The sequence below is a fragment of the Propithecus coquereli genome, unplaced genomic scaffold, assembly GCF_000956105.1.
Source record: "Propithecus coquereli isolate 6110/MARCELLA unplaced genomic scaffold, Pcoq_1.0 Scaffold423, whole genome shotgun sequence".
NCBI lineage: Eukaryota > Metazoa > Chordata > Mammalia > Primates > Indriidae > Propithecus > Propithecus coquereli.
Genome location: NW_012149986.1, coordinates 2,648,183 through 2,665,782, shown reverse-complemented (window position 1 = coordinate 2,665,782; position 17,600 = coordinate 2,648,183). Strand labels below are relative to the sequence as shown.

The window sequence follows — 17,600 nt, the reverse complement described above, 5'->3', positions numbered from 1 at the left end:
GTGAGTGAGCCACCCTACCAACCTCCCGTGCATACAAGTGAGTGAGCCACCCTACCAACCTCCCGTGCATACAAGTGAGCCTCTCACCTCGCTCCGCAGCCCAGGGCGCTACTTCTGGCTCGTAAGGATTGAATGACGCGGAACTCCCGGTACTCCCCGGCCGGCTCCCTTGGGAAGCAGAGGCCTACAGCACACAAACGATGACAGGTCATTTTTCTCCATCCATGCACTGTTGAGTTGACCTGCGTAATTATTTTTATTTTCAAATAATCACATTTTAACTTATGCAGGGACGACAAAGGAAAGAACTAAGACAGACAAGAAGGAAAACAAAGTTCATCTCTTTCTTCGGGCGACTGTTTGGATCCTGCGAGGGCGAAATAAAGCTCGCGCGGCCGCGACTGCAGAGCCAGGCTCTCGGCTCTGGGGCTCTGGTGAGAGAGGCCTGCGGCCGCCGGGCGAAATGCCCCGCCCACCCAGCCTCGCACTCCTGCCAACAGATCCGAGGAGCTTCATGGTCCCCTGAGAGTCTTTTTCCTCCTTTAACTCTTGCTCTTCAATTTCACATGACACGGAATTTAGTTGAAGAGGAAAATGAATACCCACCAGCTGCTCCCGCCTACCTCCCGACGCCCAAACGTCTGCGTTCCTGCCTCCCCCCCGCGTCTTTATCCCCGGCGGGGATCTAGCAACGTTCGGGTGGGCACCAGAGGGTGGCACTGGCCAGCGAGCTACACGTCCCAGCAGGCCAGCTGCCACCCGCCCAGGCCACAGCGCCGTGCCTGCTGCTAGCAGTACTCACGGACCCGGTGCGACCCGGACTCCTCTTTGCGGACCTGAAGGAAGGAATTCCTCCCTGCATCCGCAGCAGGTGAGGGAAGCCTGTCTGAAACAGCGCTTTGCTGGCTGTTTCTAATGGCAGGCTTCCTGATTATTTATTTGATGACATCAATTTGCATCATGAAATAACTGGGGGAAAATCTACTTCTTTTATTCCTAAGGACCTTCCGCTTTGAAAGTCTTTATCACAAAGTTTTCCTGACCCACTTTCACTCCCAAATTAAAACAAGGTTATTGCTACTAAATTTAGTTCACAGTAAAACCACAATTCAAACCCTTTTTTTTGGGATGTGAATTGAGTAGCAATATTCTATGTCCATATAGCTTCTCAGTGCCCAAACACTGGCCACGAAGAAATGAGATGCTGCCAGATTTTGGAGAAGTTTAAACAAACAGACACATTAAGCTTAACATCACACAGTCACTTATCTTGCAGCACACACTAAATCCTTGTCTGCTTTCTTGATATTACAAGCCCAGAAACTAAAAGTAGGATGATGAAGTCACAATATGCCATTCCCACCACTGGCCATTTGTCCCCAGGCACCTGGACTCCCTCCTTTCATGCTGTCTGTGTGTTGTCAGAGGTAGGCCCCGCCGAAGGGGCCCCAGGGACTAAAGAATGTCTGCTCTTATTTGTCAAAGGAATATCATTGGATGCATTTTCTCACAGACTATCTCAGCACTCTTACTGAACTATTTAACAGAAGTAGCTATCATACAGCAAGAATGAAAATGGAATGTAAGTTCTAGGGGACACTGGCATTCATTCGCTGCATTGGTAGCCATGCCATGCCCGTGGCTGGTGCTCAACCAAAATATGTTGAACAAATGGATGAATGGATGAATGAATGACAATCACTTCTTAAACCTGGAGATGTGAAGTATAAACCAATGCGATTTAAAAATTAGCTATCTCTCAAGTCTTCACACTAATGGAGAGAAATAAGTATGGACAACGCCAAATGACAATCTCTCTCGTTTAAAAATTTCATATGTCTCCAAGGCTATGATTTCACTCCTGTTCTCCAGAGCAGGAGGACTTTAAAAAGGTTTATTACAATTAAATGTAATGCAATTATGTAATTATCTGACATATGATTCCTGTGGAGAAGAATTTTAAAATAGAAGTGGGGTTGTAAAAATGTGCTGAAAAAGATACTAGGGTATCAGGAGAAATAAGAATTAGTAGTGATGGACACAGAGATTCTAATCTCCTGGACTTGAATACTTTGTTGGCAGTGTGTTGTTCACCCCTAGCCTATCTTAGTTTATGGATAAGGAAACAGACTGAAGAGCTCCCTTGGAAGTTTGGGCTCCATATTTTCAGCCAAGGTGGCTCAGGGCTTTATTTCCACGCTGCCCAACACAGACCACCTGGTGATTATGAAAGGACCTGGCATGCCCCTCAAGACCCCACACCAGCTCTCTCCTAGCCAGGCCCCTGCCCCCACTCCTTTCTGACACTGATGGGATCGTAACAAGGTGTGGCACCATGCTTGGAAGAATGTTCTGTGGAAGAAACGGGAGGCTTTCTATTAAGTCATTTCTAGGGGACACAGGCATAAAGAGCAGAGCAGTGGTTACTTATGATAAAGGCGAAGATACGAAATGCAAATTTCATCTTCCCCAAAGTACTCTATGAATATGCCATGTAGTAGAAAAACAAAAACAACTAAAACGACCTCTGGAAGCAAACTCCCAGCTGAAAAGAAGAATTTGAGGACTTTGTAAAGAAAGAGCACAAAGGCATAATGACAAATTGTTTAGTTCTTATTAAAAATTTAATGAAATTTTAATTTTAATGAAAAATGTATTGCTGGTCCACGTTATTATTATTTGTCATTATTCTTTCTGTTTGCATTTGTCATCTATTCTGTTCCAATCAATAGTGTCATCTTTTCTGCGTAATCAACAATTTGTAAATGAAATGTTGACAGTTCCTCTTTTCCATTTTTGCCAATACTCAGCACAGAGAAAAAACCTGCAGGACACCACTAGATGGCACTTCATACCTTAGCTTTCTACCTTCCAAAAGAGCAACTGGTGATTTTTCAATTTTATAAATTCAGGTAATAACAGATCACTCCACAATAATATGTTCACTTATAAGTTATGATCCCTGACTTCTTATTCACTTAAATGCAAATAGAACATGTATTTGACAAATATTCTTTGAATGCCTATGTTTAAAATCTGGAGATTCACAAGTGAGCAAAAGAGAAAAAAATTATTGCTGTATGAAACTGATAGGCTAGTTCAGAGTTTCCTGATTCCACAGTATTGTCATGTGTCCTAATGTCCGTTTTTTATCTTAATTTTTACCCCAGATTCTCAAAACATTTAACAACAGTAATGCAGATGACAACATACTCATCATGACTGCAGTAACAAAGAGCCAGTGGCTTTAGAAATACTGGCTGCAATAAAGCAAGCGTGGCTCCCTGTCTCTGGTGGGATGACCAAGGTCCAATGGGGACCCCCAAAGACAAGGGCAGTCCCTTGGCTCGGATAGGGATAGGATTAGCTTTGCTTGGAGATCCATGAAAATAACACTTGACCTTTGTAATTAATCTTCTCTCACCTGACAGCAAAGATCTAAAATCTGGTGCTAATTATATGGAAACATATTTCTCAAGGGTCTGATCTGCTGCTCAGGCTTCACCAAGTAAAAGGGTATGGCCTGAGAACTTCTTTCCTTTCTTTTCCCTCTCCCTGCTGACCCCTAGTAAGTTATATATTTAAATGTAAGTTTTAAAATACTCTCTATCAATGTGTGCGTTGGAATAAAACATGAAAAATGGGTTTTAATTTGAAATGCTAGGACACATTTCAGTTTAATCCTCTTAGAGAATGTGTGTCTGAAATGTGAAGCTGAAAAGCTGTCTGTAAATTTTCAGGGATGCTGTTGTTCAAACTCTGCCTATTTTCCTTAAGAGAAGGACAGGGTTACGTACTTAAAGCAGCAAAGGAAAAAATTCCAGAACTAATAATGAGAGGATTTCAATCATTTAAGGATGACCAGTACATGTATTCTTTAGTTAAATTCATTTATATTTTACAAGCATACACGTTACTAATTTCCAAAGAAAAGTTTAAAATGCATCTGCCCTTTAGTTTGTATTATGAAAATTTCATAATAAATTGCTCCCATAGTAGCAATTTTACTGTAACTGATTTTATTTATTTCCCACTGATGTACATTTAAATTATTACTGGACTTTGTCAATTATACAGTGGTGGACTAAACACCTTCATATACACATGATTGTATATAAATGCAAGAATATCTGTATGATGAATACTTAGAAATAAAATTGCAGAGTTGAGTTTATGTACTTTTAATTTTGATAGATGTTGCAAAATTGCCTTTTTTACAGATTGTATCACTTCACAATTCTCCACTAAAGTGTGAGAGTGCTCATTCCCCGCATCCTTGCTACACGGTGTGTAACCAGCATTTTTATTTGAATCTATTTCGTAGGTGGACGTGGTTGGGCATTTTAGTTTTAGCTTGCATTTTTCTTATTATGAAGTTGAACATTTCATATGTTTATAAACGATTTATATTTCCTTTACTATAATCTACCTACTGATATTCTCTGCCCACTACCCTGTGAGATAGTTGATATTTTTCTTGATTTATGAAATCTCTCTTTATATTAAAGCCATTAACCTTACACATATGTCATAACTACTAATACTTATTCCCAGTTTCTTATTTCTCTTTTGATGATGTTATGGTTCTTATCCAAGCACATATTTCTTTATTTTTATGTAGCCATATTTACTATATCTTCAATTTTTTAAAGACATGTTCTCCTGTAGACTAAAGATATACTAAGACATATTTTCTAGGTTTTTCTTTAGTCACTGTGAGTGATCTGTGGAGAGTTATTCCATTCGAGTGTAGAACATAGTGTTCTACAGTGTTCTCCCTCTCAAACACTGAGTTAAACTCACTTCTCTGTTCTATGGTCGACAAGATTAAAAATCTCTTGAGTATGACTGTCAGCTTCGACAAGATTAAAAATCTCTTGAGTATGACTGTCAGCTTAGGACATTATTATCCAATAAAATCTCAGGGCTTTTATGCTTTGTACTTCTGTTGTTTCTAGTAAGTGCTTTAGGCAATCCTCTTCATGAGTGGATTCCCAGTTATATGCTAAAATGTTTGGAAGAGCATCAATTGACATAAAAATGAATTATTAATAAAAGAATCAACTTTACCCCAACAATGATAAAAATAGGAAAAAAAAAAGAAATCCACACATGTTATATATACATTTTTTGTGTGGGGGAGTAAGTGAAACAAAAGTCATAAAAAATGACTTCTTTTTATTTTCCTTGAAAAGTGAATCATAGAGCAAACTACAGAAATCAATCACATGTCAACAGCATCGCGTCAAAAAGAAAAATGGTTTTTCTGGTCCTCATGTCTTTTTTACACATTAAAGTTCCGTGTCAGGCATCCAGGGCCCTCCTGGAGTTACCGCGCAATGATGCCACACAGTCAGCCGCCGGCTCACAGCTCGGCTCACAGCTCGCCTCACAGCACGGGGGCGGCGCTGGCGTCACCAAGCCCAGCACGCCGCAACGTGCGGTTCTGGCCACGGAAACCTAAGCTGGCTGTCCCTGGAAAGATTATCCCACAAGAGAAGGAGCTCCCACTGATGACGGAGAAAGCACACCACAGCGGACCGACGGCAGCGGCGGGGCGGGGCGGAGGACGCACGTGGAAAGCACAGGGGCGAGGCGCGCAGAGCGGCGCAGGCAGACAGGCGGGGCGGGCACGCGCAGGCCGGGCACGCGCAGGGCGAGCGGTGTGCGGCGGGCACGCGCGGGGCGGGCGGGCGCCAGCTGAGGGCTGCTCAGTCCTACCACTCAGTCAGGGACAGCAAGCAGGGACGCTTTAGCACCTTTCTGTGGCCAGGCTTTGGGAAGGAGTATGATTTGATTCTTGAGATTATTCCACCCGCTGACCAAGTCTAGAAACCGCAAGGGCAAAGAAGAACGGTAAGTGTTTCGAGAAACAAGCACAGGACGCCTTCCTTCCTTCCGCGACGCCGGCGACTCGCCCCTGCGCCTGCACCGCTGCCCCTCCCGGCCGCAGCTCACTGTGGGAGCAGCCTGATCACTTGGAGGGCTTCCGGAAAAGCCTAACCCCTGGGCAGAAGGAACTAAAAAAGTATTTGGGAAATATTTCCCACTGAAGTAATTCCAAAATATCTAAATTCTTGAAGCCATGGTGTCACGCATGGCTAAGTATAGGGCTTGATATTCTTTTAAGAGTTCTCAGCTCTAAGCTCTCGTGCATCTAAAGGAAAACGGGTCTGTTTCATGGAGCACAGACCGTTCAAGTAAGGGTGCCGTGCGCCGGTAAAGGGGTAAAATAAAGTGATGACTCCACAAAGGCGCTATATTGTAGACATTGATCCCAAAGTTCACTGGCATTTTAGCAAATTCAAGTTGATAGCAAGTGCTGCCCTTGGACGCCTCCCCCTGTTTCAACATGGGCTCACTCCTGAGCAGCCCACAGTCCTCACTGCGGGCACAAGGTATATTTGGCTTTCTGTAGATTTTGTTTTTCAAGGGTTAATAGGCAAAAAGTGAGGTGTAGGGGCTACACCTCACAGATGGCATTAAAAGCCCACACTGAGGTCCCCAAAGAAGGAACAGGAAACTAATTCCTACTTTGAGTATGAAGCGTACATGAGCTCCCAGAGTCTGGAGGGAGACGAGAGGTGAGGTCCCATGGATTAAAAGCACGTGTACACGGTTCAAGGATCAACTTGAACAATACATTCCTATTTCCCATATCTGACAGGAGGCCTATTTCGGATTTCACATTGGGTTTCATCCTCATTGTATATACTTTTTGAAAATGGGAAGAATTTAACCTAGCTGAGAAATTAAGAAAATATGGCTAGTTTAGCACTGGTAAGAGGCTGATTCTACCTGACACCCACTGGTGAGCCCAGTTTATCAAAGGGTGTGTTGAAGGGCAATCAAAACAGGGGCCACCAGTCCTGCGAGTACAGCCTTCAGTTTGTGATACTGTACGATTGCCTCCCCTTCAGAGGGATTTCTAGTAACACTCACCGCAGGATGGGAACTTGGAAGTTGTGGACGACCTCCAAAATTGACATCTCCTAGTTGGGAAGAGCATGAACAGTTACTCCGTATCAGCAAAAACCACCCCACTCCCCGCCCCCGCAGCTCGGTGGACGTGACTGTGACAGGCTGCCGCGGGAGGGGTGTGCACACTTTCCTCGGACCAGTCTTTTGATCCTCCTTTACTTTTCCCCACATGCAATTAAAACAAATTGTTTTTTTAAAGTTAAAGCAATCAGCTATTTTCTGGTTCATGATATACAAAATTAGAGTGATCTGACATCATTTTAATCAGTTAATAAAAATAAGGCCTCATCTAACCTGAATTTGCAATAAGCCAAATTTAAAACGAGGCTAATTTGGACCAATATTTCAAAAACAGAGACTCCAATGTCTTGGTAACTCACCCTGTGCGCCAATTTTTTGACAGGGAACTGTAAGAACTCTTATCAAACCGTCAGCTTTGTAAGAATAATGCTCAACTAGCTGAAAGAGAAGAAAGCAAGAAAGTGCGGTAAATAAGAAGCTCAGGAGACAGAAATCGTGATTCAGAGCTGCTGACTGCCCTTTGGGCTTTCAAAGTGATCCAGGACATTAAATGCTTCTGTTTGCAGACAGTCCACTCTACGGGGGCATGGGGAGGTACGGCACACAGCTAGGGACTTCCCTCTTGGAGAGGGGTCAGCAAACTTTTTCTGTAAAGGGCTAGATAATGATATTTTAGGTTTTTGTGGTCTTCACACCACCTCTGTCACCTGGTCCTTACTTATTTATCTAAAACAACCCCTTTAAAAGCATAAGAACCATCATCTTTAGGACTACACAGAAACAGGCTGAGAGCCAGATTTCAACTGTGGGTTTGCAGAGCCCTGCCTGCTCTAAAGAAAAGAACATCAAAATAGGGTAGTATAGAAACTACCATCTCTCAGAAAAATAGTAGTAGAGCCCTCGACTTGGGATATGGTACCAAGGTACTTTCCAGTGCTGTCAAGATAAACGAATGAAATCATGCACATAAAAATGGAAGGTATTGCTGGCATTTTGATGCACTTGCCTAAACACAGTGCCTAGAAAATATACAGCTAGAAATATTTAATTAGGGCTGAAAATTATGATTTACCAGAGGAAGCAATAAAAATAGTAAAGGGTCTTCACAAGGCACTTTGCAACAATTAGAGATGTTTAACACTACACTGAGTGCACAGCTTTTGACACTGTGAGTGGCTGGCATATAGGGTTTCAGGGGCCTTAAATGCCCAGAAGGCAATGTTCCCTGCGAACATCCATGATGTGCTCTGGGCCGCTAGCACAGAAAAGGTTGAATACTGTTTCAAATCAAGACCATTAAAATAAAGCAAAGAATGTGGTCAATAATGAGACATGCTAATGAGCCACAAAACCAAAGGACAATGTTAATGTCATGACTAGTGTTAGAATATTATAATACCTGGCATTCAGAAAAGCAATATTTTTTTTCCAATTATAGCATTAGGAGCCAAATCACACTAGCCAGTAGTTACTTGAAGAGCTTCAAAGGGACGGAAGGTCCGTGGTCTCAGTTTTTAAAAAGACAGGACTGGCCGGGCGCGGTGGCTCACACCTGTAATCCTAGCACTCTGGGAGGCCGAGGCGGGCGGATTGTTTGAGCTCAGGAGTTCGAGACCGGCCTGAGCAAGAGCGAGACCCTGTCTCTACTAAAAACAGAAAGAAATGAGCTGGACAACTAAAAATATATAGAAAAAATTAGCCGGGCATGGTGGCGCGTGCCTGTAGTCCCCGCTACTTGGGAGGCTGAGGCAGGAGGATCGCTTGAGCCCAGGAGTTTGAGGTTGCTGTGAGCTAGGCTGATGCCACGGCACTCACTTCTAGCCCGGGCAACACAGTGAGACTCTGTCTCAAAAAAAAAAAGACAGGACTTTGACTTTGCTTGGTATCGACTGCACGTGTGGCTGCCGGCCGGGCCTGGGGGAGGACATGCGAACGTGCCCGGTCACACCCCTCACGCACCAAGTTCAAGGCAGCTGCTGTTCTCGAGTGAGGCGGAGTCGGTTGCTTTTCTCCCTGTCTCTGAACCCACTCTGGTTTATAGGACGCTCTGCTAAAATCATGCATAAAGTACTCCTGTTACTGGCCTTTCCCTTTGTGTCAGCCAACGTAGCTGTGACGTAAAATTAAGACAAGCAGTTTGTGCTCAGTACAGATCCACGAACAGCAGTGAGGAGCATTAGTTTTAGTGCTCATTAGCACCTAATTAATTTCCACATTTGAGTTGTTTCAGGGTTTGTGAACAGCTGGCTCAAGAACAAGCCCCTTTCAGACCAGGCTGCAACACTCCCACACAAGCGACAGCCTGGACTCCCGGAAGCACGGCCTTACTTCCTAAATTGTCCGGATTTCCACAGGGAGAGACTGGGTTTGCCACGAGGCAGGTGCCCGACGTTAGCGCGCCCGTCGGCCTCTCCCAGCTCGGGAGTGGTGCGCTGGGCCGTGCCCAGGCCTCCTCCCCCGCCTTATTTCTGTGTGCATCTGTCCGAAAGGCCGTTCTCTGCTCTAGTTAGAACATCCAGAGAGAAATACTTGCTCGCTCCCAGCGGAGGGTGTCCCATTAAACTCTGAACACAGCCACGAATGGACATCACCTCATGGCACTGGGGGCTGAGGGGCCCTGGACGAACTATGGAACCTTCCGGAGCCTTGTTCACCTCCCATGGTGGTCCATGGACCAGCGCTTCTCAAACATTTGAGTCACCTGGAGGTTGAGAAGCAGGCTTGGAGGGGGCAGGTGGGGCAGGGACCAGGGGCTGCTGCTGGTCTGAGACCACCGGGCCACCGCGAGAGTGTGCAGGGCAGGAAGCCCCATGTGCCCTGTGCCCTACACACGAGTAGGGAAGAGGAGGACACGTACCTGCCAGAGCGTGTCAAACTTCTTCCCGTCGGGGATGGAGAGCTTTCCCGTCTTGTCTTTGTCGATGCGATAGTGCAGCACCTTCCCTTCGTGCAGCAGGCACAGGGCGTAGGAGCCATTGTTGTCTCTAGCCCTGATCCTGCAAGAGAGGACACGGCCACATCACGCCAGGCCTGCTCGACCCGAGGGGGGAACCTGGAAAAAGCGCCCTGGCCAGGGTGGCCAGCAGCCATTCTCCGGAACCGTCAGCTGTGTGAGGCAGCCTGTGGGCCTCTACCCAGGAAGGCCCAGCTCACGGTTCGGGATGACGCTGGCGAGCGCGCAGAGGAGATGCTAGCAGGTTGGGGCTGGAGCACAGCTAAGGTCCAGCAGGGCCCGGGAGCCCTGGGTGGTGGTCAGCAGAGTCTGGTGCTCAGCGCCAGCAATGCTGCTCAGGGAGACCAGCTCGTGGGACCCCCCCGGGCCCCTGAGAACCTGGGGAGACTTTTGCACTCACCTTTCTTCACTAGGGTTTGCATTTGGGTCAGCACTGACACCTAGCTTGGGGTGCAGTTGGGGGTATCTGGTGGGCGTTTTAACTAGGAGCCTTCTGGACCATAGAGGGAGGGGTGCGCAAGCTCCGTACCCGGCCATCTTCACCACTCCCGCTCCCCCACTTGCAGGGACGGACGGCAGGGTGGCAATCAAAACATCACGCAGATGATGGCACTGTCCGCCAAGTCCCCAGAAGGAGAAAACAACATGCACTTTGGGGTGAGGGAGCAGCAGGTGAAACCAGAGCTGACCCGCCCCAAGGCTCCTCTGTCACTGTCATGGTGGGTGACCCTCAGTGCCACCCCCGCCCTGTGTCCTGGTGAACTGAGACTTGTGAGTCTGGCAACAACAGCTAAACACACCCACCACGATGCACAAGAGGAGAGACCTCTGACTTGCGGGTGGACGAGAGGCCCACCAGGGAGACCTGTAGGATCTGGGGAGGTCGAGGTCCAAGTGGAGGCCAAGGGCACGAAATGGGTGTGAATCCCCCAATTTAACTTCTTCGTCATCACCACTGCAGCCTTCTTCTCCCTTTTCAGCAGCTCTCGCCCTTCAGATCATGAGACTGAGAACGGTGAGTCTCGAAAGTACCAGGAAGCCTCCTCAGCTCCTGCATTTTCTAAAACAAGGAAGCCAAGGCCCCAAAACGCCAAGCACCATACTCAGGGTGGAGCTCAACTGTACCCGGCTGCCAGGGGCCACTGTGTACTGGGGAAGTTTCTGATGCTTTCTGCCAGTTACAAGAGGCCAGATCCACAGCCACGACGAGAGAAGATGGACTTTAGAACATGGCCACGCTTTTCTTTCCCTGCCACAGAGACTCACCTCAACAACTAACCCAAGACTGAACTATGGCACAGTAAGTGTCTTTTCAAGCAGCACGTGGCTGTGCACAGTGCACAGGTGCCCTCCACACCACACCGCCCAGGGCAGCTGGCAAGGGTGCAGGACACGCCCAGGCTCTGCGGAACTCCCCTCCTGTGACAGCAGCTCCTTCCTCCCAAACCAACAGAAACACGGCCAGTGAAAGCCAGTAGTTGCTGACTATTAAGCCAAAACTATAAAAAAAAATAACCAAACCATATAGTAAAACATATTTTTATATAAAGAGAGAACTGAGTCTATTTTATAAAGAAGCTATTTTATAGTGTGGGACTGTTTATGCCTGCTTTGCTTGTTCTGTATACATCAATGGCTAGCAGGATGGCCGGCAGGTACAAAGAGCCATACAAACGCCAAAGCATTGCGAGCTGACGCACGTGCCTGTAGGAGCTGGCCTTCGGGGAATGATGACGAAAGGCCACACCAAAGTGTTCTCCATGAGCTAGTCTTTCACGTGTGCAGCCTCAAGGTCACAGAGGTAAGCAGTGGACCTGAACCCTGGTTTCTGGATTGCTCCACCCTGTCTTATACCTTGACTTTTTTGTTCAAACTGAGACAGAGGATCACAGATTGCCCAGGGAGGCGGTGCAGTCGACCTCGTTAGAAATCTGACAAATACAAATTAAGCCCACAGTGGAAATACCATTCCACACTCTTCAGACAGGCAGAAATTAAAGATATTAATAATTCTACGTGTTGCTGAGAATGGGGAGCACCAGGAGCCTTCCTAGGCTGCTGGCGGGACCATAAACGGGTTTACCCGCTTTGGAAGACAATTTCGAATTAGCTCCTGAAGTTGAACCTACTGAAGCCCCAGAGGATCAACAACTCCCCTCCTAGGCACGGGCGCTACGCCCGTGTGCCCCAGACAGTGTGCTTGGCTGCTTCTGTGCCATCAGCACTGCGCACGCCCTGCGCAGTCATGACCACTGGGGAACTCACACAGTAGAATGTTACATTGTAAAGCAGTAAAATGAACAAGCGGCAGCTGCACAAAGTATATGAGTCTCACAGACATAAATATACTCCGTAAGTCCATACATACAAAGTCCCCAAACAGACAAGAGCCAACAGTTTTGTTTAGAGAGGTACACTCAGGTGGGAAAACTAAACAAACAAACACAAAACAACAAAAAGCAAGGGTGTGATGAACACACGAGTCCAGGAAGTGGTGCCTCCTCCGGGGAGGCTGGAGGGGTGTGAGCGGCGGCGAGGGAAGGGGTCTTCTGCCGATGCTGGGCGTATCTTATTTCTTGACTGCACTGTGTTGGCTTGATAAGCATTCATTAAGTTGTACCTATTTGGTTGTGTTCTCTTATATTGTGTTTTATATTTCACAATAAAAACAGTATGAAAAGAGAGCTGGTACCAGGAGGAAACAGCACCCCTTGCTTATGGAAAAGTGAGTTCTTCAAAGGCCCCCACCTTTTTGAGGTCCACAAGAGGACAGGTCCCACTGAGATTCCCTCTGTCTGGTGTGCTCCCCCAGGCAGCGCCGGCCAGCTCCACACCACAGGTAACTGGCAGGTAGGACTACCGACCAACTGTGGACTCGCGGCCGGAGCTGCCTCCCGCAGCAGCTGGCAGGAAACGAGAGCAGAGAAGGGAAACCCACAGGCCCCGCATCTGGAGACCAGAAGGCTCTCGACAGCAACCGCCAGCAACTGTGAGGTATCTGCTGGCTGCAGGCAGATCCTGGGCTGGGCTATTTTTAATGTAACATAGCAGAAAAGCTGGTTTGAAGCTGAAGCCTTGCTCCTCTGGCCGGCTCCTGTCACTGAGGGCTCTCCCCTTGGCGGCAGCCTCGGCATCCCCACCCAGGTCTACGGCCCCACAGGCTCCCAGAGAGGACGAGAACAAAAGCAAGCCTCCGGCTCCCAGCCAGCTGGCTGCCTTCCACCCTTGGGGTCGGCTGGCTGATTACAGAACTCCTTGTATATTTTTAGAATAATTTTTCCCAACGATTCTCTTGGAAGGGGTACACTAACAATTTGTGTTTTGCTATTGCAAAGCCTGGGATTTCCAGGGCTTAAGCTCGAGATGAGGCTGAGAAGTCATCCTAGCTGGCCTTGAGACAGTCCTTGGCTTCCTGCAGCATGGCTGCTCTCTTGTGGTGGGCAGTCTTGGCCTCTGCAATAAGCAAGTCTTGTACCTCACAGGCACCAAAGCACTGCACAGAGGTGAGGGGGAGAGTGATATTTCTGCTGAGGCACAGCCTGGAGGGGCTGAACCCCTTTTCTACCCTTCTGCGCCCTTCTGGGGGAGAGAAAATGTGTGGTGATGACAGTCAGGCACTGAGGGGCAAGTGAAGCCCCAGGAGATAGTGGGACGCTCAGGGCGGCCTCCTCGGACATTGCCTTGTATCTGCTGGGCATGTCCTGCCCACTTAGATGTTCTCATTCTCCCATGTCTTTTTTCCACGGCAGAGTGGAACACGGCTGGACAGAACATCAGAGTCAAGAAGGGAAGGAGGGTGCCTGGGATCTGCCATATTCAAGGATGTGCACAGGATGGACCATTCACTGTGGCCAGGCTGGACATACAAATAGACAGATCGCTGACGCTGGGGGGTGGGTGGTCTTCACCCAGAGCCATCTACCCAGCACAGGCTTCTCAAGGAGAGCCAGGGTGAGGGGAAGGAGAGGAGTGGGAGCCAGTGCATCCCCAACAATATGCATGCCAGGAAGAGGCAGGAGAAATGCCAGCTCTACTGATCCATGAAAGACCAAAGGCAATGCAACTTCTGAGTGCTCTTGCCTTGCACTGCAGCAACACCGAGGCACATGTGTGTTCTATGTAGATGACGAAAGCAAGATCAGTCCAGAACATAGTCCCTATCTGGGGCCACGGCAAGCTGTTCTTAACACATTTGCCTTTTGAAAACCTGTATTACACATGCCCTCTCGCTCGCTCTCTCTGCTGTAGCTCATGAAGGAGGAATCAGTTCACGAGTCTTCTCTTCCACCTTCAAGGAGACTTTGACCAGCACCAATGAACTGATATTGACATGAACCCACGACTCCCTTTGAACGTTTAGCTTCAGACAGGCCATGACTCTTTGTGCTGACCTATGGTCACAAAACCACGTGTCAAATAAAATGGCATACTTTGATCAATTACGGTGGATGTGAGAGCCTGCGGGATCACAGCTTTTGTTGTGCTATGGGAGGCTTGTGACAGCCAAACACAGTTTCATTCACTAATGAACAAGCAGGTTTTTTCTAAGTGCACAATTCAATTTTGAAATTTAAATATAGAAAAAAAGTGAGTTGAACCTTGAACAGGGGAAAGTGAGTGGCAAATAAGGGGAAACAAAGCGGGTTTGGCCTATGGCAAGTACCAGTATCAGCATCTTAGGCCGGCAGGACAGAGGGCACCTGGACATGGGCCACCCACATTAAAGGGAGGACCTGGGCAGAAAAAAGCCCCTTCAACTCTGAAGGAAAGCCTTCCCAGCATAGGACAGTTGGGATTCCCACAGATGAATATTAATCAAACATGAGCTCAGAAAAGATCACCCAGAACATAAGGAAACATGAGTTATGAGAAAAGGAGTAGGAAGGAAAAGAGAGGGGAAGAGATAGGGATTTATGTCCTGCAAGACTTTCCATATTAGAATAACCAGATATAGAATATAAACTATGTATGAAATACTTAAAGAAATATGAAATCATAAAAATTAGCAACCAGTAAGATACTCCCCAAAATGCCCAGAAATATTTGAAAGAAAAGCCAAACAAACAGAACTGCTAGAAATTTTTTAATTGATGGGAAAAAAAATTAGTGAATTAGTATAACAGCAGATTAGACACAGATGAAGCAAGAATTAGTGAACTGGAAGACAAATTCAATAATGTTACCCATAGTGCAGGACACAGAAAAAAGGCAATGAAAAATAAAATAGAATATAGAGGATAAACTGAGGCGGCCTACCATATGTTTAATAGGAGCCTCTGAAGAAAGAAATGGTAAGATGGAAGGAAAGTAATATTTGAAGAAAGAAAAAATAGCTAAGTGTTTTTCAGAATTAATGAATGAAAAGAATTCATGGATGTACGAAGCATAGATATGTGAGAACCATTAGCTTAGCTTTATACATGTTACCTTATTTGTTTCCATAATGATCCAAATAAAATATCATTTTCTTATCGAGTAAACTGAGACTGAGAGAGTGAAATGAAGTGTAACTCACAGAACTATTAAGTGGCAGGGCTTGTCTGACTCATGGCCTGAGTTTCTTTACTATCTCACTGAAGTTTCTATATATAGAAGTAGTTTTAAGGTTAACTCTCCCAAAACCAGTCAAATAATACAGAATTTGGGGTAGGTAGCAGGAATATTCCCAACCGCAAATACGGTTATGGACCCTCCAACGAACTATGAAAATCTGGAATTATCACTATTCTTAATTTAGCATAGGTAGGTAACATGCATCTCAAACAGGCTCAAATGGGGCCCCCAGACCAGCCAAATGAACATCATTTGAGAACTTGATATATATGTAAACTGTTGATCCCTATCCCAGACCTAGCGAATTACAACTCAGGGGGTGGGACCCAGCAGTCCGTGCTTTACCCAGCCCTCCAAGTGGCTTGCACACAAACATTTGAGAATTGCTGCTAGATGTCATCTCCTCTGGACTTTGTGTACAACCTGTGGAACCCAAGGTACTACGCCCACTCTTCACCTTTTATCCTAATTTAGGTTTATTTCTTGGTCACAGAAAATACAAAAGTGTGTTTTCTTAGGGGCTATCTCAATTTCTCTGAGAAATGGGCTATAATGTGAATAATTCTTTTTTGTGACTACCTTCTATCGAGTCCCACTTACACTGCAAAGGGTTAGTAACACCTATGTTGAAAGTGAGGTGTCAAGGAGCCAAGATGGCGGACGAGAAAAGCAGCCAGTCAGAGTGTCTCTGCAAAAAAGACAGATTTTAGAAGAAAGTGAAAAAAATAAACTAGCAGAAAAACATAGATCGGGTGAGGGTCGGAAGGAAGGGTGCCTGAAACTACAGGAGACTCCACGGGAAGACACTGCGGAGGAGAACTGGAAGGAGAAAGGTCCCGAGAGGCTTGAAGACCAGGGACAAGGGTAGGCGGAGCAGTTAACTTCCCCCTCCCTTGCATCTTAGACTGCTGGTGGGCTCCTGAGCGGTTGGAGAGACCTGCCAACACCAGCCCAGAGATGGCTGCCGCCACCGAGCGGTGGCCTCTTGGGGACACGGCGCTGGGCTCCCAGCTCCTCGGGGCACCTCCCCGCACGCAGACCTGAGCCTATCGGCAGACGCCATACTGCTCCATTCCCTCCTTGCCCTTACCTACCCGTGGGTGCCCAGAGAGACAATTTAGCCACCATACGGAGGCATCTCCAAGGAACGGGACCTTTCCTTTTGGGGCCCTATAGCAGACCGAGGGGTACTCAGACTGCAAGTTCCCTACCCGCCAGCCCTCCCAGGTGCTGCTTGCCTGGGGACTCCAGGAGAGCGTGGCAAATCCCAAGGTGGAGTGAAACAGATCCAGCTTGGGCACCCTGTAGGTGATTCAAGACCAGCACCCCTCCCCCTAGAAGGGTCAGGGATTGATCTCCAGAGCCCAGGGGACAGGCCTGCAGACCAGACCCTGGACACCCAAGTCATGATCCCACTGCCCCGGGGCACAAAAGGGATATCTGTGAAAGAGCCTACTGAGGAGTGTGGCAGGGGCAGATCAGCCTGCCTGAGTGGCAACCCTCCTCCCAAAAGAGGGCTGGGCACCCAGCTCAGCCTGCGATCGCGGGTAGGGAACCTCCCAGCCCACGTCACAGCCAGGGGAGATCCATCAGCCTGAGGTCCTGCCTGCTGGCAGAGGCCTGGGAGAGGCCACAGAGAGTCGGGGGGTGGAGAGGAGCCAGACCTGCTCCAGAGTGAGAGACTAGGACAGCCCCACCCCCCAAGCCCAGACTTTCAGCTGAGTGGAGCCATTTCAGCACCTCCCAGCAGCTTTGCACAGAAGCAAAGAATAGAGCTTTGACCCCTGCTAACAGCATCTGTGGAGCCTGAAGGCAGCCTTACCCAACCCAGCCCCACCCAGACTCACTCCCCAACCTGACCCCACTGAGGTGGAGACTAAGGACACACCTGGAAGTCTCAGGGCCCCACCCACCACCCGAGGCACAAGAGGGCCTCTCCGGAGGAACAGGGGCTGGCTACAGGACCCAAAAACAGCACTGCAGCTCGCTCCTCCCAGCAAGTGCCACCTACTGACAGGGAGGTCATCCTGCACACCCTTTTACTGCATCTACTGATTCATCATAAAGGGTGTGGTCGAATCTCACCCACAAA

General features: G+C 47.4%; 1 protein-coding gene across 2 annotated transcripts in view; it reads right to left on the bottom strand.

Moving 5' to 3' along the window:
• Positions 1–17,600, bottom strand: part of SYK (spleen tyrosine kinase) — an 88,328-nt gene that overhangs the window by 12,308 nt on the left and 58,420 nt on the right. For both annotated transcript variants that reach the window (XM_012653578.1, XM_012653577.1), the window contains exons 4-8: positions 9,860–9,998; positions 7,362–7,440; positions 6,943–6,992; positions 5,760–5,828; positions 88–184 (exon numbers count right to left, since the gene is read on the bottom strand). In XM_012653578.1, the coding sequence (XP_012509032.1) occupies positions 88–184; positions 5,760–5,828; positions 6,943–6,992; positions 7,362–7,440; positions 9,860–9,998 (434 nt within the window). The remainder of the gene's footprint in view (positions 1–87; positions 185–5,759; positions 5,829–6,942; positions 6,993–7,361; positions 7,441–9,859; positions 9,999–17,600) is intronic.